The sequence below is a fragment of the Filicampus tigris genome, chromosome 7, assembly GCF_054856515.1.
Source record: "Filicampus tigris isolate MCC_2025a chromosome 7, RoL_Ftig_1.0, whole genome shotgun sequence".
In the NCBI taxonomy this organism is placed as follows: domain Eukaryota; kingdom Metazoa; phylum Chordata; class Actinopteri; order Syngnathiformes; family Syngnathidae; genus Filicampus; species Filicampus tigris.
In genome coordinates this window covers 15669860-15696894 of record NC_141223.1, presented here as the reverse complement: position 1 = coordinate 15696894, position 27035 = coordinate 15669860, and the positions used below count along the sequence as shown (strand labels likewise).

Sequence of the window (27035 nt, the reverse complement as noted above, 5' to 3'; positions counted from 1 at the left end):
GGTGCCATTAAAACGGCAAAATTCCAAAACTTTGATGCGAGAATGTTTTTCCTGCCCTAACAGTTTCGGAGTGAAACTAGCCTGGATCACACGACAGCGGTTGACGTTAACGTTATGCACCACGTCCTGCATTAAGGTGGTGGGCTTTGACAAAAACGAACAAAATAACTAAAACTGAATTAAAAAAAACATTTTTGTCAAGGAAAGAAAAATGAGACTAACTAAAGGAAAATGTTCTTCATAAACGAGCTTTAGAGGTTGATTTCAAACATTCATTTTGGCATTACTGAATTTCAGGCCCTGCGTAAGAAGGAAACTTGAGTCGTTTAGGAATTGTAGTTTACTTGATGACATGATACTTATTGTGATGTTTTCTTGTATCTTTCACTCAACATATACACCATACCTTGAAAAAAAGAAAATTAAATTAAAACCATTTTCCAAAAAGTAAAAACTACCAAATATGCTCTAAAAACGAATTAAAATTCACTGAATTTGAACAAGTCAAACTCGAAATAAAAACTAATTGTATTGAAAAATCCAAGTCTATTCTGACCCTGGTTTGGACTAGTGCTGCTACGGTTAATCGAATAGCTTGAATATTTGGATTTTTCATTTGCTTTACTAAACAAAGGGTAAAACAAACATGCACGAGCTGCTGATGGCTATGAGTCGCACGAAGAGTCATTCAACACAATTAACAGCCAGCTCTGCTTTGCTGACTTCCCCACCACTAAGCAGCCCAAGCCCGACCTCTTTTAAAGCCAAACACATCCAAAGCCACAATTGCTTCAGCAGAACATGATGGTGATCCCTCAAGTGGACTAAAATAATACTTGCGTGTCATTGTGTTGAATAATGCAAATGTGACAAGATCTATTGCGATCTGCCGTTTACATGCGCCACCACGTTTAATTGGAAGTGCAGTCCGACACGCAGAGATGGATGCACACATCAGGTGATTTATTAAGATGGGGTTTAGCACAGTAGTTGTGATTGTTTTCACACTTTGATAAAGAAACAGTTTGATTAAAAACAAGTTACTAGTAGTTTAAAACCGGTTTTCAAGTGCGTAAACGATGACATCACAACGCATTTACATCAAGACAGAGCATGCGCAGACCGGATGCAGACTGGCTACACCGATCGAATTGTTTACATTCGTTTGTATTGGAAAAAAGAATAGACCGCCGTTAGGAATCTGAATGAAATTCCATTCGGATTAATGCTTGTGAATGCTTGTGTGTCTATATTTGCTCTGTGACTGACCAGTGACCAGTCCAGGGTGAACCATGCATCTTGTCCCAAAGTCAAACAGAATGACTACAACTAATCCCCATCCACTGTCAAAACAGTGCTAAATGCTGGCCAACGGAGGATGACGGAGGGAGGAAAAATGTCCTAGTGTGAGTACGCCTCATTAGAAGCATTTGAACGAATGTGTGTCCTTGATCAGAATCGCAGAAGCTCAGGAATCATCTTAATGGAGCATAATGGAGCTTTAATAGTGCGCTTTTTTTATTAGCTTGCGCGCACGCCCCTTTCGACAGTAACACTGAGCCTCATTATGCCTTAGCGGCGACGCCCCCTTGAAAGTGTGTGGAGACAGGAAAAGAGAGCCAGGCTGCGGCTAGGGTTGGGTTGGGCTGGGCTCAGTTTCATGGGCTAGCGTGGCTAGCAGCAGCAACAAACCTCCCTGGAGCATTGCTGATGACTTTGGACACAAGCCATTGTTAAATGCTGCTCTGAAAGGAAGCCCAGCCTTCACACTCTTTTGCTTGTTTACCAATCCAGCATGGGATTTGGGATTCCCCCCCCCAAATTTATTTATTATTATTTTTTTTTCCTTTTTGTGGAGGAAAAGCAAATGACATTGCACAATAAATGTCAACATCACCATTGGTAGGAGTAGAGCTAGTAATGGACAAAATTTAAATGGCCCAGTCCTACTATTTATCATTGTCATTATTATCATGAGTAGTAATAGTAGATGTAATGGACCAAAAGGACATGTCCCAGCTCTACATGATAGGTCGTGTTGATGTTCCTGCTAGTCCTAAAACTGCTTTTCCTCCTGCCCAGATCCTACATTCTTGATTGGTGAGGTTTTTAAATCAATCCCTCATGACCGTCCATACGTGATATTCGATTACGGCAACAGGGACAATGCTGTCTTTCGTCCTACGCATACTGGCCGACCTAACGGCGCGGCTCTCGGTCCAGAAGAGACTCTCCTCCGGGGAGGTGCGCGCCGGCCACGGGTGGGCGTTGAATCTGGCTTGTCAAGCAGCGGCGGCCGACACGGAATGTTTAAGCCGCTTTTCCAGGCCGCCAGGAGGATGGTTTTGATTTACCCTTAGCAGCAGCTTGTCACAATTAGTGATGTCACAAAGGAAAGAAACAAATATCGAAGCATTTCTTCAAAGCAAGCGTAGCCTTCCCATGAGTTCATCGTTTCCCTGGGCCGCTCATGGAGCGGCAAAAAAGGGCAAAAGTGCAATCCGTTCCTCTTTGGGAGCGTTTTGTCGAAAACTATGCTCGAGAAGCGTACAAGATCTTGGGAATGACATGGCGTCTCGACTCACACTGATACTAAAGATCCAGCCACCTTGCAATATTTCATAAAAAATTATTTTAAACAAAGCCTTCAAAAATAACTTTTGGTAATGAGCCACGTGCTGCTTAGGGAGAGGTTGTGTAGAGCAGTTGCACAGAATGACGTATATGTTAACATGTGAGTCTTGTGGATTTATACCAAATCATTTTTTTTCCCCCCAATATGTGAAAATGGTAAAAGTGTGACCTTTTGGAGTAGGATTGTCTTCCCCAGGCTGTTGGGCAAGCTGCCCCTTGACAAGATTTGACAAGAGTTTTTATAGAAACAAACTTGTAGTCATCTGGGATTTAATTATCCTCCAAATGTGTTTACTTGGGCATACTTCGTGTGTACATACCTGTATGATTTTTTTTCTTAAGGTGGCATTTTTACCTGTACAGCACATCATAAAAGGTCTTGGACTCATGGTGCATCTATTGTCACACATACTTGATACTGAGCTGCCTCGTGATCACAAACTTCCAATTGTTTGCTCTTAATGCAAAGTGCAGAGTTTTGAAACACTACACATTGATTCCTTAACATTTCTCAAGCTGTATTTTTGGCAAACATTTAACACTGTTCATAGGTACTCGTCATGCCAACTTTCCCCCACGCTCACACTTCCTGGCTGTCGGTATCCCACGTTGAGGCCATCTGTCTCTCCTCCCCCCGAATGGTCAGGGTGGAGTCGGCTGTGTGCGCCCCCGCCCTGTGTTTATGTACATGCTCCCCGACGCTTACGCTAAAGCAAACAGCACATGGCGCGCATGCCGGCTCTCGTTTCTCGGTGTCGGAAAGCCGACACCCACACCAAGTGGTACGGTAGCAGTTGGGCTAGAAGTCTGACACACGTGCCTGTGGACATCTATCAGCGCTGTTAGTTTACCGTGTCATCTCTTGTAACAGTTAAATGCGTAGTGTCAGTCAAGCATTGAGTCAAGCAATGAAATGTTTTTTCGTGAAGTCGTACTGAAACAAACAGAAGTGGGTCAGTGCCAGCCATTTATCAACAAAAACAGAGACTTGTGTTTCATGTTTTTTAGGTTCATTTTGCAGTACAGTATAGTTTCGTTTTACATTACAGATTTTCTTTTTGTGGACAAGTATGATTTCGGCTTTGTGTGACTTGTTTTGAGTGTTTAAAGGGGAAGTCAACCCCTAAAATTATTTGTAATATGTTCTATGCGCCTTCATTAGTCTGAACATGGAATTCCTTATATGTAAACTATTATTGCGTTTGGGGAATATGGATTAATCAGCAAAATCCACCTACAGTGGTACCTCTACTTACGAAATTAATTGGTTCTGGAAGACATTTCTTAAGTAGAAAATGTAAGTAAAGACGCATTTTTCATGTAAATGCCATAATCCGTTCAAAGCCCCCCAATATTCATGGGCCTAACCCTGAGATGGACAAAAATGGGTGGATTTTACTGCTTAACTCGTTTTCCGCAAACGCAATATGAATCAGAATGCCATGTTTTGACTAGTAGGCCTGCACAGAACATATTCTTGTGAAGAACATTTTGGGTTGACCCCCGAAACACCCACCCACCCTTTAAAGGGACACTTGGATGAGCTTAACATTGGCACTTATATAATAGGTTTGCATGTAAAAATGACATCATTTAGTAACCAAAGACTGTTTTTGGGTTGTTGTCAAATGCCCACCTCAAAAGACTCTGTAGTGATTTAAGGGCTTTTTTTGTGATTGGGTTTATGACAAATTGCCCTGCCCCCTTTTGGAGTGTGACTTGTGTTATGTTTTCTGTCTCAGCTATCCACGTCACGGGAGGAAGGCAAGCGTGGTAATATTGCTCGCTTTGACAGTTCTGTTGTCTGAAATGGCAACCGATCGCCACCAAAATGCAAATGCACATTACTACTCTTGTCCACTTCAACCTGTGAAAGTATAAAAGTGTTGTGCACAATAGTTTGGATTTATTGACATAAAACGTGATCTCATCATGATCACCTCCACAAAATCCAAAATACCGTGGCAATCGCTTCTCCACTTACACAGGCTGAAGCGGACAAGAGCAAGAATGCGCACACGACCCCCGACTGGTTTATATTTTGGACATTTAGCGAGCCTGTGTCTTCATGTCGCGGGGTTGCCTCCCAAGCAGTCGCGTGCGTTGTCCGACACCGCTTGCAGCCGCCAGCAAGCGTCAATGTTCAGCAAACAAAAAGTTCCAGCGAGGAGGCTGACTGCACAGCCGAGTGTGGCCGCATTGGAATGTACCGTTTCGGCTGTTATGTTCCACGGCGTGTTGTCGGTCGAAAAACTGTGGCCATTCTTCATCCAAATAAATGTGCACGTGGTTTTTGATCACAGTTTTTGGACGTTATAAGCAATGAAAGTACAATGATTTCCAATGGAGAGTTTGTAATCGGTCCCTCCAGTGACTCCGACCGAACAAGGATAGAACGGTAGGGGGCGCGGCCATTCTCCTCATTAACAAGAGGCGTTATTCACGGAGTCACTTATTTCCTAATTTCTCCCAAATTTATTGATAAAATAGAAAATGACAACTCTTTCCATTTTCCTGATCAAAAAATATATCAAATGAACTTGTTGGTGAAGACATGGCCATTCTGGCCCCACCATCCCTTTAAGCTCATCCTTCACTTTTGAACAGAAGATAGTTTTACATAGGTGGGTTGGTTTTGTTGTGCAATATTTGGCACTGTTGCTGTTTTTTATCGTGCTAGCTTTCCACTTCTGACAAACTATTTGAGGTTTAATGACTGATTTGACTTTTCTGTGACAAGGCAAATAAGTGTAGGCTATGTGAAATGTCAAATGTTTGTGATTGTAAAGCTGTTTGAGCAGGAAGCCGACACATTATGATGTAGCTAGCGCACTCCAGTTACCATTTTAATCAAATAGGTTCAAATAATGGATGGATGAATTTTTCATCTGTTCTACCTTTTTTTTTTCTGGATTGACGATTACCGGACTAACGGACTTTGGGCATTTAATGACGGAAATGCAGTTGAAATAACATGACGGTCAGACCAACAGACGATTACAGTTTGGTGCAGCTTGGAAAAATGATGAGTTGACAGATGACGGACGGGTATCCAGGCTGCTGACAGATGACGAATGACGGATCGGCAAACTTTAGTAAATATTGTTAGCGCAATTATGCTTTCATCAGGCGCAATTATGCTTTCATCAGGCCAACAATAAGCTATGTTTGTTACTTGTGAATAAAAAGTAGAGCACGAGTGTTCTGAGCAACATTTGCACTTTTGCTGCTTTTGGTTTTTCTATGTCATGCACATTAATTTGATGGGGTTCTACTTGAGGCCAACTTTGTTGACAAGAACTTTAGAATTGGCCCTACTGTTGACGCTTTCATGTATTTTGAGTTCATCAGTATGTGACGTTTAGATGGTGTAGACGACTATCTACGTTTTTGGTGCTCGCCAGACTCTGGGTCTAAGAATAGCAAAAGTAACCTTCTAAGGAATTCCCTCCTTCAAATAAAGAAGCTCTGGGCTGTTTTAAAAATGGGAGTTATTAGGTCAAAAATCTTTCACTTGGCATGTCGGCGGGTGCCAGAATCCCACACATAAAATGTTTTGACAGCGTTGGGCGGGTAGGTTTGGGTTGGGGGGAGGGGTGGCGGGGCGGGGCTAGGTAGGGGCGAATTAGGGCATCAAGAAAGCCCGAGTACTATAGCACAGCCGGTAAGTTTACATCACAATTCAACATACGCCAAGTCACATTCAAACAAAATGTCTGCCTCTCATACACTTGGGCCTTATTTTGGTATGGGAAAGCTTGTGTATAGTGCACATGCATGTGTGTGTGTGCATGTGTGTGTGTAATCAGGGAAATTACAGAGGACCCGACGGAGCACAGGGGAGCCTCAGCCTCGATTGATAGCATTGCTGCGGCTAACCGCTCGAGTCTGTGCCAAGGACCCAAAATACCAGCCGATGGGCCACTTTTATATGTTTTACTCAGTGCGCACATCCGAGAGGCACACACAGCAGATTGATGGTTCCCAAATATAACGAACTCTGCGTTGTAAACATGTCAACAGAGCTAAAATGGAGCTGAAAAAAAATACTGACTGTGTCTTTAAACGTTTGACTTGACAAGTCTGAAATACTTGAGTTTGATTTAATATGTTTATAGTGTTTGAGTCTGTATAAATCATTTAGTTACCTTTTGGGAAGTACAATCTGAACACATTACTATTAATGACAGGTTAGAGGTACAACGGTGTATTTGAATTTTTTTGACATTGAAGAACTCATAAACGGCATGAGTATAAAGGGGTAGGCTTAGGGTTTCTGGGTTGTTGCCATAAAGCCTAGATAGACCAATCCGACGTTGGCGAACTGTGACTGACGCTTACCCTCTGTGGCTGCGGGCTGGCTGTCACCACGTGACACTGGAAAAATACACCGCAACGACAGACAGCGACGCTGACCATTAAAGTACCTTTTGTGCATGCGTGAGATGTAATACTCTTCCATACCATGGCGGCGGTCGTCACTATTTCTCATGTTTAGAAAATTCCGACCGGAAAACTATTGGCCGGTGGTGTATTATAAAAACGTAACCAATGCATTCAGCTATATTTTTCGCTCACGATGAACTCCAACGCGAAGTAAACCCTCACGTTCTTGACACAGTAATACTTAAATTGTCAACCCTCGCTCTTGTACTTGTAAAAAGATTAAGGCAGCAAATGCGTGCTCACTGTTCATCCGCATTTGTCACTTCTCGTTCGCGCTCTGAGCGCTGATTTGCTAGCTAACAGCCAATCAGAGTGACCAAATGTCACGACTCACGACGCCGATTCAACATGCTGAAACGCCCACCAGACGTTTCCTGACGGGTTCCGACGCTACGACGCTGGTCACTACACCAATCAGATGACGCAATCAGAACTTTGATCCAATTAGGCATTCTTATCTTCTTATCTTTTTGTAGGCAAATTACTAAATTGACTCTTTAGTCAATGTTGCCTTTGAGTTTGCCTATTGGCGAAGTTTGAAAAGAAACGAGTGATGATATAGACTGCTATCTTCGCTTCTCATGTTAGCTGCTAGCTAGAAGGTTAGCCATGCGCTTGTCTCTGTTTAACAAAGGGTAGTTATCCATTTTGTGATTCTGTTGACTGATGTTTGAGCTGTTACTTTGCTAGTTTTCAAATTTCTACTTTTGACCAATTTGACTTTCATATTGCACTTTTGCATTTGAATTTGTCTGGGACATTTGGCAAAAACACAATGGATGCGTTTGGAGAAAAAATAATCTAGACAGACAGCTCTTGATGTCACCAACAGCAATTATTATAACAGCAATATCGAAAAATTGGCCTAACATTGGGGTTTATTTCCTCATGCAGACGTGAGCACCGACCTGGTGGTGGCCCCTGAGAAAGTGAATGCAGTGCTGGGCAAGAAGATCACGCTGGGCTGCCATATCAAGACGGTGCCCAACCTCACACTCATCCAGAGCTCCTGGGAGCGCCACCTCCCTTCAGGCAGCGAGGTCCTGGCCGTGTACCACGTGGGCCTTGGGACGCACATCCCCCCCGAGTTCGCCGGTCGCGTGTCCTTCGTTTCCACCACGAACCAAGGTGTCAGCATCTCCCTGACGGATGTGAAGCTTGCGGATAAGGGCTCATACACCTGCAAGGTGTCCACTTTCCCACTGGGAAATGATCAAGCATCAACGGACGTCGATGTATTAGGTAAGTAGGATGATTTCTGCGTGCATGCATTAATTAGCAGCAAGTGCTTAATCTCTAGGCCATGTGGATGGGTGACTCGTGATATTGGGTTGGGTAAACTCCAGTTGGTAGTGGAAATAAAGAGCTTCAAGTCTCTTTAAAGAATGTCTTAAATGTGCCAAACTGCTGCTTTTTGTGAAATGAGGTGAGTTTATGTTGCTGCCATAACCTAGTGTTTGCATCTTAATTAATAAAAAATGTTCTTGCTTGGAAGGCAAGGCAAGAAATTAGCCGACTAACAGTGTGTATCTCGAAAAACTTGTAAATCAAGACATCGCACTTTTATTTTGAAACTAGTGACAGCAGAGCTCCCTACATTACAAATACACATTTGTCACTTAGCATTAATTGGATCAAAATACAACATAGTCACAATCAAAAAATGTCCAATGTTTATGGTCTCACGTTTTTTTTTCAGAGGTGTGTTTTGGGTTATAATGCTGCACTAATTGATGTCATGAACAATTTGTGGCAACACGGTTTTGACCTGCTCTACCACCTTCACATAATGTCACCCTGTGGATTTCTCGGTTATTACGAATAATTGTGGAGTGGCCGATACAAAAGTTGACTGTTGTCTGGGAGGCAGCTAACTGTTCACTTGTCTGACGAAAAGTTGCCGCATCTTGGCTTGACTTGTGGTGGCGTGTCCTTGCTTTGTGTTTGTGTGTGTGTGTGTGTGTGTGTGTGTGTGTCTTCCTTTGGCCTTGACAGGAAAACCTCTACATTTGAATTATTAACAAACTATTTACCAAGAGTGTATCGAATTTCAAAGCATGTGAAAAGTGCACTGGCTTAGGTTGTGTACAAACAAACCTCAAGCACTAGTACTCCAGGTGGCGCAGGACCTGAGCATCGAGTACAGATAGACCGTTAAAACTACCCAGGCCATGACACTGACTACTCAACACATGGTTTTAATCACTCATATTCCGCAAGCTTTGTTCAGAATCACAACAATGACTAGAGCCATGGTTAAAAATGTGTAACAGGAGGAGAGATACGATGCCAAAAGATGAGAATGACCTTTTGCTGGAAGCTTGCTGACATAAGATAATAGAAGGCCAGCTGTGTAAAAATGGACATTGCAGCTACGGCACACCAATGTGACAAGAATGCATCTACAAGAATTTATTGTCCCGCGATGAGATGCAGATGCCATCAGCCCCACAACCACCCGCCCGTCCCTTTTAAATTTGTCTGCTTAGTCGTGTGGCCAACAATGCAGCTTTTTTTTTTTTTTTTTGCCTAGTCAGAAAACTGAGAATTCAGCTGCGCATAGACATTTGCTGACTCATGGAAAAGCCCAAGCTCCTGCATTGGCGTGTAACTGCTCAACTGTGCACCGGCTTTTATGTAGAAAGAATGGCAAGTGAAGTGCACTTCTTTGACACGGCCATCCAGAACAATTAATTAATAACATAAGAACCAAAATTCATTATTACTAAGTTTATGAGTAGACGTAGCTTTATCGCTGTTCTGTATAAACAACACGAAAGCAGATGGAACGTGTTCTGAAAATACCGGTACTCAGATGGCTAAATTCATTAGAAGTACAAATACTTAGGGACAATGTGTAGAATGTTTTTATTTTTCAATGATCATTCATTTTAAAAACCCACTATTCATTTCAACAATATGCAAAAAAATATGCTCTAGCACATCAACGTAATTAGTTTTATATAATCATAGGTGAAATCTCTAATTATATTACATGGGGCGGGCCTCCCCTACAGGAGGCTGCCATGCTTCGCTGCCATCTTTGCTCTACGGATACTCAAAGGAGACAAACTTTGCGAACGTTGTTCCTCAGCATCATGACTACTGCATGTGTAAAAAATGCAATGCACTAAACTTCATGACTTAAGGGAATACTAGAAGTCGTTTGTGATGACACTGTTCTTGCACCTCTGCTGAAGAAACTGTTGGTAGGCTTGCCACGCGTGGTCTCTCGGAGGCATCGCAGTGCGTGTGCTTCAAAATACACGCGTTTCCATCTTAGGTCGTTGCATTCTATTAGTTGACCACTAAATGGCAATGAATTCTGCACATTGTCCTTTTAAACACACAATATCCATTTTGATAACTCCGCACAGCAAAAACAAAAACAACCTCAGAAATGTACTTGTGCAAGCTGTACTTGTGCAAGCTAGTAAATATTTACGTTAATTAGTGTTGTGCAGTACATGACTTACTCTCGTGCTATATTGCAATATGTGTTGTTTATTTGGTTTGGTGTAATCATTAAACAATACCAAATAAACAGGATGGGTTAGGGTTAGGGTTAGGGGTTAGGGTTATTAATGACTTAATACACTGTAATTGGACAGTTGAATGCAAAATATTTTTCATCTGTTTGATTGATGATTAATCGATAGAATAATCATGAATACATAAATGAATAAATAAAGAAATAGATAAACCAAGGCCTAATTTGACAAAGAGTAGAAAGCACAGATCTGTTTTCAGATTAGGGAGTCAAAAGTACAAAGGCCTCATAAAAATACATATTCTCTGTACAAATACCTGAAAATTCTAGAAGTGCAACAATTATTCAACAACTAATTGATTATTCAATTAATCGATAATTATTTTTGATAATCAATAGTTTGGAGACCTAAAATTGTCCAAATTCGGGTTCATCAAAATAAACCATTGCTTTTACTTTGGAAAACAAGCCAATTACTAAATCATATTTATTTATGTTTGTGCATTTTCTGCACTGTCCATTTGAATAAAGAATGGAAGTGAAAACTTAAAGATAAAAAAATCTGATTCATCGAATAGTTGAGATGAATGAATTATTAAATAATTGTTAATTCTTCAAGTACTTGTTTACTTGCCACTACTGCGGTGTGAGAGCTTCTAATGTTTGGGTTTGCCGTTGCACTGGTGTAGCGTTGGCCTTCGTCTTGATGAACATGTCTGTCTACCAACAAAGAGCAGCTACTGTTTTTAGCTTGAACCCTCTAGCGAGGAAGGGAGGGGCAGAGAGCCTGACAACTGCAGCATGAGTATTGCCTCCCCCGTCCCGACCCGCCCCGCCCCGACCCGGCGCAGGACACCGACAGCTATTTTTAGAGAACGGGGTGCCAGGAGTTATTTTGGGAATTTGTAGCCGCAGCTCTCGCTCGACTGGAGACGAGGGCAGCAAATGTCCCGAAGGTGATGGCTTTTCTCAGTGATGAGGGGGTCACTGCCCCCCTTTGCCTTCATAACTGTCATTGCCTCACTTCGTGGCGCAGCTGCTTGTGCTCTTTAATCAGCACATGAAGACAATCGGGCTGTTGTTGTCCTGATTTTTCCCCTTGACAAAGGGCCTCAAAGGTCTGACTTTACATCTTACAAGATGATCCTTCGGACTGAGGTGCATTAACAGTAGGGCTGTCACTAGATGAATATTTTTACCAATGAATATTGTATCGATCATGCATTAGAATGCATTCTTAAATAATTTTCTTGATTGCTGTTGATTAGAGCTTGGGTTCGCACTGTTCAATATCTTTAGATCTGTCGGGTTTCGCAAAACCCGGAAACGGAGTGGATCCCACAAACGCAGACAGATTTGAAGAAACGCGAGATTTGAAGAATATTTATTTACAAATGCAAAAACGATTTACTACTGTAAAAACTACAAAATAAAGCGCAGGTGGATTGCCTGGAAGAACACGGGAAAACCAAAAACGCTTGCAAAAGGCAAGGAGAACAACAAACGCAAAATCACCTGCCACAGAGGGATCAGGGAAAATCCAAAGAGAAATAAACCAAACTCCGAACGAGATAACAAAACGCAAATACCAAAATATTCGGGGCAAAAACACGCGATCAAACTACAAGATAACTAGGCAGATTGGAAAAACAGACACAAGGTTCGCTGGTACACAAGCAATGTGAATACTCTCACACCAAGTCCTCGACGCCGCAGTCCTTTTAAAGCTCCTGATTGCAAATGCCGCACAGGTGCGGCGCCGAAGGACACGCCCCCACAGTTAATCAGCTGAAACACAGAGCACATGACAGCAACACAGAACAGACCATGACAAGATCAGCATTCACTTTTGACATTAGCCGCCGAATGACCAAATCACCTGGAATGGCTTACTCATTGTACTTTTGCTGAAAAACACTTCATGACAAATCCAATTTGATCCAAAGGGTGAAAGTGCACTTATATTATGCTTTATCTTGATCAGATGTTTAACAAAGCCATATTCACTTATCTCATTCAAACTTAATCAGAGTGCAGCACACACCGACACGCTGACGCAGCGTATCAACACACGGAACGGTTAACGTTTTTAATTTAAAATAACTTATATTGCGTACGAACATTGGCCAACGGCTGAGCACAGGATGATTTTTCTCTTTCGTCTCATTTTAAATCCATCTACATTAATACTAGCCTCATCCTAGCTAACACCAACACATCCTAGCTAACACTAACACTTTGTCTCTCAGGTCCAGAGTTGCATGTCATTATCCTTTGTCTTAATGTGTAAAAAAAAATTTTTTTAAAACAATCAGCAAAATAAATTTGGCAGATGTTTCCGATTTTAAAAGAGCTAATATCTGCTGATCAACTGGGCCGGGCCCAGTTGCATTCATGCTCATAGAGTGAATTAAACCCATCGCTAAAGGCACCGCTGTAGGTTTTGTGTCTTTTTCAAGCTTTTTACGTCACATGCTTTGCCACGGTCTCGCTTTGTAAATCTTTTGCTGGCTTTTGTGTATCACGCCGCTGTCACGCTTTCTCACTTCTCTCATTCTGTGCTTGTTTTACAGGCTTTCTAAGCGCTCCTTTTCATGCTTTTATGTGGCACACTGCTGTCACACTCTTTATTGTGTGCTTGATTTTCAGGCGTCACTCTTGTCGTGCTTTGTCACATCCCTCAATCTCTCTCTTTCTGTGCTTTTACTGACTTTTGTATGTCTACGTACAATTTAATGTTTGAATATCTTGAAGCAGATATAATTGTACTGTCTTGTGTACCCAAAGCTCCCTAAGTGCATTGCTTTAAAAGATATCACCGTATACTAAGCGCCATTAGGCTTTGCGAGATACTAATAAGAGGATAGATGCTACTGGTGTATAGCCCAAATAAACATACCTGTCAACTTATACGTTTTCCCCGTATTTGATACGTTTTTTGGATCATTTCAAATTGTGTACGCCGTATAACAATTTTACGGCAAAAAAATAATTTAAAAAAACAAATTTTTTTGTTAGATCGATCTTGCCTTGCCCATTTCGGCTCTAATCCGGATTGTCTCGGTCCCTGGTGGCAGACGACAATGTTATTTGGTAAATAAAGGAAAACTTTTTTATACAAATTATCTTTGGTCTTATTCTACATAGTCTGTCTTGCTGTAAGTAAATAGGTGCCGCGTTGTGTTAGTAAGGTTTATTATCGCTTAATAAGGGGAATTGCAATCATTAATAAGGGGAGCAATTGGCTGAGGTTGACAGGTATGAATAAAATATCTTTGGTGATTGAATAGCATCGATTCCAGGATTTTTTTTTTTCAAATTGAAAACTTTACATGGGAATTTAGGGGAATAAACTACGAATTTACAAAATCGAATGTTGGCACTTGGGAAGCTTAACTCATTCACTGCCATTGACATATTTTCTTTTCACAGCCCAGCCATTCAATCCCAGGAATTTATTTATATTCTTTTCAAATTTTTTCAAACGTTAGGGGAAAATGTCTGTCAGGGAATGAGTTAAATTCCAAACAAACAAAATAATTAATTGATATTTCCAATTTGGAATATTACCAAAATTCCCCTGCACAACCCTACATGGAGATTTACTGGACAACACACACACCGCCCTTTACAACCTTAATGTTCAATATTTAAATGGTGGGAAAGATGTCGACCACCAAGAGCCACTTATTTCATCTGGTCTTCGGATGCCCATGATTTATTCATGTACTAATTGTGTTATTGTCTGGTCCGTCCAGTGGAGCCCAAGGTCTACGTGTCGACCGGGACCGCCACCCTGCTGGAGGGTGAGGAGGAGTCTCTGGTGGCCACCTGCATCGCAGAGTGTGGCCTCCCCGCCGCCGAGGTCTCATGGGAGACGGGGCTGAGCGGCCGCGTCGAGACGCAGAGACGCGACGAGGCAGACGGCACGGCCAGCGTGCACCTGCGTTATATGTGGAAGCCTCAGAGCGCCGCCCAGGGCAAGAAGCTCACCTGCGTGGTGCGCCACCCCACACTGGAGACAGAGTTCCGCATAGACCACACGCTCAATATTCACTGTGAGTAACACTTAGGTGCAGTTCTCCTCTGTTTTAAGAGTGCCATAGCTTGGCATTAAATGGTCGCTGCTAACGTTAACGCTGGTGTCTCGCTGCAACATGTTGGCATTGAAGTGAGAGCTAAGGCTTTGACCAACATTTTCAAGAATGATAATTCAACTCTTCATTTCAAAATTGGAAGACAGATTCACCCACCTCAATGTCAATGGTGTTCTTTTAATGAGTTGGCGCAACTGTGTTATAAGTATTTATTTTAAATTTTTCTGAATAAATTCTTTACAATTACATTTTCATTAAATGAGTCCATTAATTAGAATCTAATTTCAATGCTATTTTATTTTAACATTACTCCAGTTACCATAATAGGGTTGACCATAACAGGATAGCAAATCAACGCTAACTTTGAGGCTTTGTTCCAGCGTACATTAGCAGTTTTAGCTGATATGCTAAAACTGGACAAGAGCAAATTTGCAATGAAGTAAAGCAAAATGTAGAAATTAATATTTTTCTGAGTGACACCATCCATTCTGTCTGAAAACATCCCATCCATCCATTATCTATACCGCTTTTCCTCGCAATGGTCGCGGGGAGTTCTGGAGCCTTTCCCAACTATAATTTACACAACAGAAGCCTGTTTTCGGTGTTTTGTATATGGATCATTTTCAATTTTATTGGGAGTGTGTGGACAGAAATTGTCTTCCAATTCTGGAAGTCCAGTGTACATTCCTTGCCTGTTTCAATTTCAGACTAGCTTGTGATCAAATGGTAGGCACTAACGTTAACGCTAATGTCTCACTGCAACATGTTTGCATTAAAGTGAACGCAAAGGCTCTGAGCTGCCTTTTCAAAAATGCAAAATAATCTTAGAGTACATTCAGCGGTCAGTCCAGTCTGATCTTGCGTCTTTCATCTTGATATTAGACAATAGCTTCATCACCTTCATAGCTAGTTGTACTGCTCACTCACACACCTTTCTTCCACTTGCTAACCAATTAAAGAGGCCACTCTCACGAACACCACACAATACTGGTATAAGGGGACACTGTCATATGGTAAATGTATTTTTCTTACATGAATCCTTTTGAAATTAATGCCAGTCTCCAGTAAAAACAAAACAACCAGCTTCTATAGTATTTCAAAATCACCTTTTATAGTTGCAACTCATTGGTAGTCTCACTATGATGACATACAGTATAAATACAGGATTATATAAATGATATCGTTTTGTGTGATGACTTGCGAATGAAGGCATTTGTGAAAGTATAGATGAATCCCCAGCGGTGACGCAAGTAATAGGAGCATGAGTTTAGTGGAGGATGGGGTGAGGAAGGCATTGGCGGAAAGCAAGGTTAATACAGTCGGAATGAGGCTTTGTGGCCCAATAAATCATCTCAGAAGCACAGGCGAGAATTTCTTTTTAGTGCAAAAGAAGCAAAATTTCCACGGCGGAGCGCGTGACGGGTTAGCAGGCGAGACGGGCCAAGACGTCCTCTTTTTCGTTCAGTAGTGACTCGTTCATTTGTTCTCCGGAGAAATCAAAATGAGCGAAATTGGATATCCGAGTCTGTTTGCTGTGTTTTATTACAGCTGCATGGGCTGGCTTCATCCAGGACATGTAGCAGCCCCCCACCCCGTTTGCTTCTTTATTTTGTGGAGTTTATTAGCTGTATAACTTCTCCTTGCTCTTTTGTTCAAATTCTTTTCCAACATCAGGTCATTTGTTTGTTTTTGGCAGGCCAGCCAAACCTTTTGTTTTAGACTAGTGTGCTTCTTACAATATTACTTAATGCACACTGTGTTTCCCCCCCACCCCGTTTAAAACCACTTGTTGAGCTACTCTACGTAGTGTCAAATGTGCTTTGGTCAGCATAAGCGAGCTATTGTTGCAGCTAATTTTGGTTGTGTTTTGTTTTTACATAGTTGCACCGACGGTCCTCATAAAGGGGGAGGAAAAACACTGGTATGCCGGACAAGCCGACGTGACGTTCATCTGTAATGCCCGGGCCAACCCGCCAGTCCGGGAGTATACGTGGACCAGGTGGGTTTACAGTATATGATGGACCTTTTCACCATGATGTCATACATACTTCCAGGTGGCAAAAATTCTAATTGCACCACTAGTGCACAAACCTTGCCGTGTTACATGACATTTGACCAAGGAAATACCCTGGCGCCTATTATTTGCAAACATTCTGACAGATTTTTTGCCAGGCTCTTGTACTTGTGTGGCCGCCACCTGCTTGATGGGGCTTCATAAGGTCATGTCATTTTTGTGTTGGTTGCCCTCCCAATGCTACACAATTATTGTATTTATAATGGCTCAAGAGAGACTGCTTAAATTCAGTTTTCCTTAATATGTACCCTTTAATGTCCATGACAGTAGCGGAAACCACTAATAAATTAAGGTCTGTAATTGTCTATATTAAATTAAACCTCAAACTATGATCCCAAAGCACCTCATATAATTTCAAATTCTTACATTACCCTTAAAGTGACACTTGGGTGAGCTTAACATTGGCACTTATATAATAGGTTTGCATGTAAAAATGACATCAGTACTAAAGTGCCCCGCCCAAAATATATGCTAATAGCAACAACTAGCTTCAGGTCATTAAAACAAAAGGTGTTAGCACAACAACATTATCTCCTTACTCTGCGTTCAGCCTGCGTCGATCTTCATGTCGTGGGGTTGCCTCCCAAGCAGTCGCGTGCGTTGTCCGACACCTCTTGCAGCCGCCAGAGAGTGAGTTAAGCCCTCATCGAACAAGCGTCAATGTTCAACGAACAAAAAGTTGCAGCGAGGCTGACTCCACAACCAAGTTTGGCCGCATTGGAACGTACCTTTTCGGCTGTTTGTGTTCCAAATTGGACGCCGTGTTGTCGGTCGAAAAACTGGGGCCATTCCTCATCCAAATAAATGTGCACGTCTACTAGGGCCTGTCTATAAAACACATTGCAGTTTTTCAGTGCTTTTTGGACCCCTTATCATAAGGAGTTATGCTGGCAAGGGCGTCTGTAATTGTTTTTTGAGTCGATGAAGTTTCACCTCGGGTCCCACTTCTTAGTTTGAACTGCTCATACAGGGGCTTGTGACGGCAATTGCAGCAACAACGGTGAGGCACTGTTGGCAAAGGATGTTTTTTTGCTCTGAATCTTCCTTTTTATAGCTGAAATATTTTCATATTTTGGATGTTGACTTTCTTTTGGGGACTAAATCCACTGCCGCTTCTGCCGTCGTCTCCTCCATGTCGCCTGTTCGCGCATTCGCACATCGCAATCGTGATGTTCAAACGACACATTGTGCAGGCCTAACGTCTACTCATTTGCACTTCAGTCTCTGTAAATATCCTGATTTGTGTTTAATGCCTCGCCTGTCCTAACCGTGATCAGCAAAGAAGCAGTGTTATTTTATTTTATTTTTTTAAGCAAAGAAGCAGTGTGCGCTCGTCCCAGCCTAAATTTATGTAGCTTTGCTCACATTTCCTCATTCTCATATAAATCAGCCACAGAGAGGTTAATCCTTTTGATATGTTGAAGTGGGCATTAGTAGAGATGTCCACATAAATTTTGGTGCCAATTGATCGCCGTTTTTGGACGTTATAAGCAATGAAAGTACAATGATTTCCAATGCCGAACAAGGATAGAACGGCAGGGTTTTTTTTGCTCCTAATTGCTCCAAAATGAATGGATAAAATAGAAAATGGCAACTCTTTTCATTTTCCTGATCAAAAAATATATAAAATGAACTTGTTAGTGAAAACATGGCCATTCCGGCCCCACCGTCCCTTTAAACATTAGCAGCTTACAGATGACTTGATTGAGAAAAAAAAATGCACTGAAAGTGTGCAACTGTGCCTATACAGTGGTTCTTCACTATATGGTGGACTCGCTACATTGCAAATTTTTTGACAGTACTATTCTGTATGCTGTTTTTTTACAACGTATGCCCCCTTTTTGTGTACTAATCGACTGCCTGAATTGAAGCATGCTGTTTTTTACAGCGTACAAACCCCGCATTGTATTCTGTGTCCTGATTGTCTAAAGTACTGTAGACCAATTTGAATACATCTTCGCCATGCCATGTCTCGCATTCTGTGCGAGAAGAGACATGGGCTTACTAAATTTAATTTAGTGAGGGAGAAGAGATAGAAGAGGACACAAGAGTCAACAAAGATAGGAGGATGAACTTACACTTAACTGCGCAAGACCCAGAACCTTTCATGTTTTGTTCTAACATTTTTCATTTTATAATCGAAGTTTCTTCTCATCTTCTCGCCCAAGAGACAAAAAAAGGCCACAACTAGCTATAACTGTTTTTCTCTCGGCAAGGAGAGTAGCAAAAACAAAGATACCGCGGAGCCGCGTCAGGACAGTGGGAGGAGGAAGTGTGAGATACACACGCGAGTCAAAGTAATTGACTCGCGCGTATCGTATAATTTATTGTTTGCAACTTCATATGTTGTTCATTAAAATAAAATATGTTAGTTAAAAAATGTCATTATTTGTATGAAAATGTTTGCATCGTATAATTTCTGATGTTTGCAACTTAATATGTTGTTCATGAAAATTTAATTTGTTAGTTCAAATATTTGTCATTATTTGTATGAAAATCTTTAGATGCTTTCTTAGGTTTAGGCTGATGTTTGGGACTTAAACTCCCTGTTGTGATTATTTGTTAATGATATTCATGGTTCAGTCTGACCTGCTTTAATGTTTAATCATCAAAAAAAGAGCACATAGCAATGTTTTTAATGTAAAGAAATGAAAATTTAAAAAAAAGAATGTCCAGCAGTTTATTTTTTCTTTACTTTATTTCTTCCTAGATTTTCTAAACGGTTCTATTTGACTCACAACATAACAGGAAAGTTAAAAAAGGTTTTGACATTTGTTTCATTATAAAATAATATTAACATTATTAAAGCGAAAGTCAACCCAAACTTATTTTTTCAAGACTATATTCTATGCATGCCCACTAGTTGAAACAAGGCATTCGGATAAAAATTGCCTTTGTCAAATAAGAGTTAATTCACCTGTGTGTAGCCATTTCTGGGGGCGGCCATTTGCCAAATGCCTCCTAATTCAAAATCTATGTGAAACATGGAACCGGGAACGCTTCATTAAAAATTTGTATTATGAAACGTAACGTTTGATGCTGTGCCCCCGTCGTATAGACATAAACGTTTTAAGTGTTGGGATAGTACAACGCAAATTTGAAGTCAGTCGGGTGAACCGTCTACAACGAAGGGGCAAATGTTATGACTCAGGATGTTTTGATCAGGTTTTATGACACCAATACCGATACCGATCATGCACGAGTGAGATCGGTCGATACCGATACTGATTCCGATCACATGGAATATCTGTATATTTTGCCATTTATTTATGGTGACTGCTATTATGCAATATTATCTTGAAAAAAAAAAAAAAATTGACAATGCAATGCTGGGACGCGTTTGGCAAGAATTTGACTATCGGCTTGATGTGTGTCGTGTGACCAATGATGTTCACAATGAACATCTTTGAACATTAATATAATAATGTAATAATTGAGATTACAAGATTTCTGAATTTACAAGACGCATTTTTATATCCTTAATAGTTTCCAAGATATTCCATGTCAAAATGTGCCCAAAGACTTTTGGAACACCCTGTATTTTCAAAAGCATGAAGAAATACAAAACCGTTGCTGGCACAATACAACAATTACTCAGTCACAAAGATAACTGAAAAACTTAAATTTACCAGCCTTTAGTAACACAGTTTTTAACAGATAAAAATAATCAGCAGTCTCAAAAGACTTAATTATGCAAAAAGTCAAATAAATAACATGCCACCTAAACGTTGCATGGTTCAGAATATAATCAAAGTAGAAAAAAAATAGTCACATGCAGGCTTCACTTGAATAAACTATTCAATGAGTTCCTAAATTGAAACAACTCTGGAACTTTATTGTCTTGTGCACTTGTCAACGAGAAAAAAGCACTGTTAATCTTTTTGTGAATTATAAAATGATGTAGTGGGTCTGTTGCCCACAAATGACCTACAATGCGTCTCTCTGCGGCAATAATGCCACTCATACTGCGCTGTCCGCCTTGACTATTCAATGCAGTGAGCCTCGTACACTCGTCATAGTCTCCCAATTGCTTGTTGTCGGATTTAGTTGGTTGTGTTGAAACTTTTGACCATGCTCCCCGCGCGAGTTACCTTTCCATGGCATATACAGTATTACAAGACGCAAACTCCACACACACAGCAGACAATGCTATGTTCACACCAACTGCGATGGTCGGAACATTCGATCAAAGCCTTTTATTGCCGATCAAAACATCCGATCACCCGCAGCTCATGCTTCGCAGCCTCGTGTTGCGTCCCTCCCCTCTGCTCGCAGCGAAGGCGCGGCTGCGTTAGGGAGCCTTTCTGGCGGCGCGTTTCAATTGGAGTCATTGTAGCTCGCGCGGGCGGGCGCGGATGCGTGCAGGGCGGCGCGAGTAATGCTTTTGGACGGAGGGACGTCGTCGCGTATTAAACCAATCAACTTTTTTGCCATTTCGTCTCGCGGCAGCCAAGCATGAGCTGCGGGTGATCGGATCGGATGCAAGTTTTCACTAAATCCTTAGTTATGACCCCTGTAAATGTGCAAAATGGGCCAAAATGGTACTTTCAAATACTCATAACTCACTTCCTATACATGTTAGTGCATGGGTACCAAAGACTTTTTGTACATCTGACTGTGCTACACATGCCTCCCAGTTTTCATAGCCGTAGGGCAAACTTACCGGGGCAGTGTTTTGATGAACCACTCTTATGGGGCGCTGCAGAACCATTTTTTGTTTTGTACTTCTGTATGGTGACTTTAAAATAACAATTTTTTCACCAGGCCTGATGTATGTGTAAAGTTTTGTGAGTTTGCGTCCACGTTTAGTTCCTCAAAAATGTGAGCCTTTACGGATCAGAAGAATTTCTTTGAAAACAATAGGGTCCTTGCAGCATTCGGGCCCTAATAATAATAATGATAATAATAAAGTATACTTCTTTTTCTTACTAAGGTTTGCACTTTGAGCATGTTTAAACGAGAGAAATATTAATGGTGAGGTTTGCAGCCTTAACACATCGTAATTGCAAAGAATAATTTCCTAATTTGTGGATTGCACCTATCGCATGTTTCAACATGCTTCCTTAATATGAATTAGTATTTAGACAGGGCTTTGGCAGCATCTTACTACATTTCAGAAAGAGCACATGGAGGTACAAATAGGTAAGTGTTTCAGCACGTTAAAAAAAAAAAATCATGAATAGGTGAACCCCGAATATGCGTGCTATGACTGTAGTTACTCCCGGAGATACTTTGCTTTGACACTAGATCCGCTAGTCATATCCATCGTGAAGAGACTGTGCTATAAATAAGAGTATGCCATATGTGTCCTGCACGCGAGTAAGTCAGACCTTGTGGCACTCTGTCATCCTCTGATGTGAAAACGAGGCTCATGGCGACCTGACAGGAGCAGCAAAGTCTCGCCCGGTGAAACCTTATGCCCCCAAGACTACAGACAAAAGCGCTCTTCTAAGTGTTTTTCCAGACTTTTTCGGAGAGGGACAGAAATGTCTGTATATCATCGCCTTAGCCCAAACAAAGTGTTGCTGATCTTTTCACAGTAGCAGTAGCTACAATGGCTCATAAACAAATTTTCCCACATCATTTGACCAAAGCAGTTCAATTGTGAAAATGGGGGACATGGCTTGAATGATGATTTTCACCTCAACACAGTGATGTCATTTATCGATTGGCAAATTGAAGACATTTCGGCCGATCACAAAATGTGCATAAAATGCCAAATAATGGCCGATTCCATCAAGTCGCTTTAAAGTCTAGTATACTGTTTGGGAGGGAGATTGAATGCCATTTGTTATTTACTTTTCATCAGGTTAAGTTGAAAAAAAAAATATTCACGGTGGAAATTCAGGCAGAGTTAATATTCAGACATGCTCGTGTGACACTGGATAGCGTGTTGTAGAACTGACATTACCTAGCACGCTAGCCATTATATTTTGCGAACTATTCAAAAACAACTCAACCATCATTTAGTTTTTTTCATTCTATACAGTTCAAGCAGTAGCCAATCACTTTCCACCACCTGGAAGAACCTTGCTGTCTATTGTTTACAAACATAAAAACGTCATTGTCTTGTCATTTTTTTCCTCCTCCCAGGTTGGATGGCCCAATGCCGGACAGTGTTGCTATCGTATCCAACAGGTTTGCGTTCACACAACCGCTGAAGCTCAACGACTCGGGCGTCTACCGCTGCGAAGCCACCAATGACATTGGCATCCGCAGCCAGGACTTATCCCTCTGGGTCCAAGGTAATGTCCTGCTTCTGAACTGCGAACGCACAAGCATAAATCCACTTAAAGTGTGTACTCGTATATACATGATGAGGAAAGGTTAGGAAAGAATCTATTCAGGTACATACATGTACATTTACAGTTCAAAATCATCCTGTAAATGCAATAAATATCTATCTATTATTTCACATAGAAGAAGACAACTTCATGGGTTCCAGCAAAGACAGTTAAAGTGACTTGTGATTTTAAACGAGGGGATGGATAAATAAATACTGGTTATTTTCTTTTGGTTCTGTTCCGTTTTAATCAGCAAAGTAGCTGCCATGTTAAAAGGCACTGTTAGAAAATAATCTGTTCAGGTACATACATATACATTTACAGTTCATAATCGTTCTGCAAATGCAGAAAATATCTTAATTTTTCAACATAGATATGTGCATCTTATATATCGTCTTTTTCATTACCTTTTTTAAAGAGTGGATGCGCCTTGTATAAAGGTGCGGCTTATAGTCCAGAAAATAAGGTATTTCTGCTGTGCACAAATAAGAACGATCAGGTTGAAGTAATTGTACAGTCAATTGTGCTGGGCCCTGGCCCACTACTTCTCAGTGGAAGGGGAAGTATACAAAACCTGAGTACACATCAGAGCACTCAGACTATAACCAAACGTTTGAAACTTTACTGTTGGTGTCAAGTGGACTCAAGTACGGTTCAACTGGCAAGATGTCAGCACGTCCAGACGTGCAGATAACAGATAACGTACTCAGATAACAAATAGTGGGTGCTAAATTGCGAGTTTGCTCACTCTTAACAGATGGCACGTGTTCTTGGAAACAGGTGTAAACAGTGGTAGCATACAGACTGCTTTATTTAATAATGGGTTTGCGCTTTTAGGCATAAAATGAAGTTTGAAGTGATGGAATTGGAAGTGTTAGTGTAAGAGAAGAATGAACATTACTGACTTACTTAAATCCCTCCTATAATTATGGGTAAGTCAACAACCCTATAAAACCATTTTAGTTTGATTTAACACATCTTAAATGTGTGGGACTTATATGCCCCATCCTGCATAACATTGTGTCAAATTTGCGAGAGCTCACCCAGATAAGTTCTTTGGGAAACATCAGCACCAGTTGTCAAAGTGTGATGAAGTGACCGAGCCGCAAGGAAATGCAGAGTTTAAAAGAGTTTTGTCATACAGGATATGGTATGTCTCCTTCTTGTGACTATCAGACCTCAAGACCTTTCTGTAGCTCCGAAATCGAAATACTGAATAAATGATATATTGTCCTACTTTTTGTTTCTGACATTTCACAAATGTTTACGCAAAAGGAAATGATCAGTTCTTCCTATAGCCTATCATTTTGCCTTCACTTCCTCCTCAGCACAACTAACCGCAGTCATGGCCGGTTTGCACCTGCCCTTCAGACACGCTATTTAAAGACTTATAATCAGCTTTCCCCAGTTGGGCTTGGGCGTGGCAGTTTTGCCCATTTGTCATACAACATCTGTTTGCATCAGCAATCAAGTTTTTGTGACCATTAATAAATCAGGTCCAAAGTCGATTTATCCATAGCAGTATCTTCAAGTGTTGTGGTTGAGGAAAATACTTGACTTGATTCTCTCAGTGATACACTTGAATTCCTGGTCAGCTTTCTCGAAGACAAAACGCCTTGCATTGACAGATTTGCAGGTTGTAGAGTTATGTGCAGTATATAAGCCGTGAAATGTTCCAGTGTAACGCTGTGGAGCCGTTGAGTGCCCATGTTGTGTGTAACTGTCAATGAAAGCCGCAGACTGGACCGTTCCTGAACCATGCAGATGGATTTTCCTGATTGGGGTTGTATAAAATGCCGGAGATAAATCCTGGTCCTGAGACGCTGCTGCATCCACATCTGTGCTTCCTGCACCGGGCCCCGTGTGGCCACTTGGGCCGGCTCATTATTGCAGATTCAGGGCCAGGGTGTGTATCCTGAGAACTCTCCTTTTTGTTTTCATTCCTGCATCGCTCCTTTGTAATCCCTCTCCAAACAAAGCAACCGCTGCCTTTGCTTCCCCCCAACCTCCCCACCGATCGCTCGACTTTGGAAAGCACTGGACGCGCCCCAAAAATGCTGTCACGCTTCATCTGTTTACAGGCCTGAGCCAGAGTCCTCCTCCGAGCGAAAGCACAGCTGACAGACATCGCGTCCAGGAAAGACTCTGCAGGCCAATTATCTTGCCTCTCACTTCAAATATTAAGACTTGGGGCATGCGGCCTCTGGCCTCACCACTCCCTTACGCGCCCTCCCGCTGCCCCTTCTCTTGCCTCCCTTCCCCCACTTGCTGTCGTTGTTCTTAAGCCTTGCAGTTTTTGGCCACTCGTGTTCTCAGATGATCAGATACGCGCTAGCAGATGCTCTTAATCCTCACTTAATGTTTGGGTCAAATCTGAGCCATTTTGACATTTGACAGCAATAAGATATCATTCGGCTTGTCAACTTCAAAATCATCCCGAGTATTGCTGTGTGTGTGTAGTGTACCCTACACTAGAGCAGCATAATCGTTATGGATATTCTCTTCAAGACACCCAACAATCTAAGACACCCAACAATCGAAAGAAATGGCAGATAATCAAAACTATGGTTGAACAATTATGGAAAATAATCTAATTGCATTTTTTTTTCCCTAAAATTGCGATTGCACTATGAGTTGCAATTTTTTTTCTAAGGTCCTTGTCTGTTGTATTTTTCAGCAATACATTTTTATTCCAACAATACCAATATCAGTTATGTCTGTTATGCATTGTAGAATACTGAGGTAAAGGCAAAATGAAACATTAAGTCATATGAAAGACAGTTTATCTACTACAATTACAGGTATAAACTTACTAAATATTTTAATGTGCAGTTTGGTAACATAACATAAGTCTGCCACACAGGTGTGGTGTAAAATTAAGTATATACTATATTGATACTATACTCTATACTGTAAAGGCACAAACTCAAGTGCCGATTACAACAATAATGTAAACAAATCAGTAGCTTTGCCACTTCCTACATATAATTTTGTTTCATGAAACATGATGTAAACTTGGACTACGCTTCTTAATCACTCGTCTTATTATATAGACTGAGAAACTATAACCCAGTGCCTCTGTACCACCTCCTACATGTCACTTCATTTCATGAAACATGATATGTAAACATGGACTACATTTCTTAAATCACTCAGTCAACTTATCATATAGACGGATAAAATTATGTATATATGATATATGATTACCCGATCTCCAGTTCGTAACATCACACGTACACCGGTAGGAAAAGTAAGATAATGCCTACTTATGAAGCGCCAGTGGGCTTTCCCCCTCGGCGGCGACTCATCATTTATCTTTTCGTCGGCTTTTAGTTTGAAACATATGGCCAAATTCATCCTCTTAATACTGTATTTGACCGCTTGACAACTTTGCACGGATGTGTTTTTATTTGTCATCGCTCAAGTGGCCGCACACTATCATCTGTGTGTGTGTGCCCAAACTTCGAAGACACAGAAATCACAGTCGACTCTGACAATGGTGGCAAACGTCCAACAGCCATGATAGACACTTCCTTACACACACACTCCGATATTCGACGACAGCCAAAACTTCACAAAATAGACAACACATGTTCATGGTGAGGTTTTTTTCACGGTATCGGGCTGGTCATGGCGTCAAGGGGCTGCCGGTCAAAATGGGAAACGCTCATCCTGACATCACAGCGTCTTCTCTCGTGATGACCCCGCAACAGGGTTTGAAAGTAGAGCGCCGCCATGTCCTTTCATAATTTCTTTGTCTACTTTGAGCTCTGCTGTGCGCAAAATACAAAGATGTTCGTTCGGTGCCTTGGCTTTTCCATTGGCTTTTCCCTCATTTGCGCCTTTTTCCGCTGGACAGTGCAGCATTCAACTAAACGTTTGCCCGCGGGAGCCTCGTACGCCTGCTACTAACTGTGTTAGGCTTGGTCACGCACTTCAAAAACAATCAGGGCTCTTTTTGTCGTTTTTGCCCCTTCCCGACTAAGGGTGTCAAACGCCCGACTAGTTTA

General features: G+C 41.4%; 1 protein-coding gene across 1 annotated transcript in view; it reads left to right on the top strand.

The window, feature by feature from the left end:
• nectin3a (nectin cell adhesion molecule 3a) overlaps nucleotides 1-27035 on the top strand; it is a 46255-nt gene that overhangs the window by 16173 nt on the left and 3047 nt on the right. The window contains exons 2-5 of the mRNA XM_086035851.1: nucleotides 7975-8322; nucleotides 14329-14628; nucleotides 16549-16666; nucleotides 22835-22986. Of these exons, the coding sequence (XP_085891977.1) occupies nucleotides 7975-8322; nucleotides 14329-14628; nucleotides 16549-16666; nucleotides 22835-22986 (918 nt within the window). The remainder of the gene's footprint in view (nucleotides 1-7974; nucleotides 8323-14328; nucleotides 14629-16548; nucleotides 16667-22834; nucleotides 22987-27035) is intronic.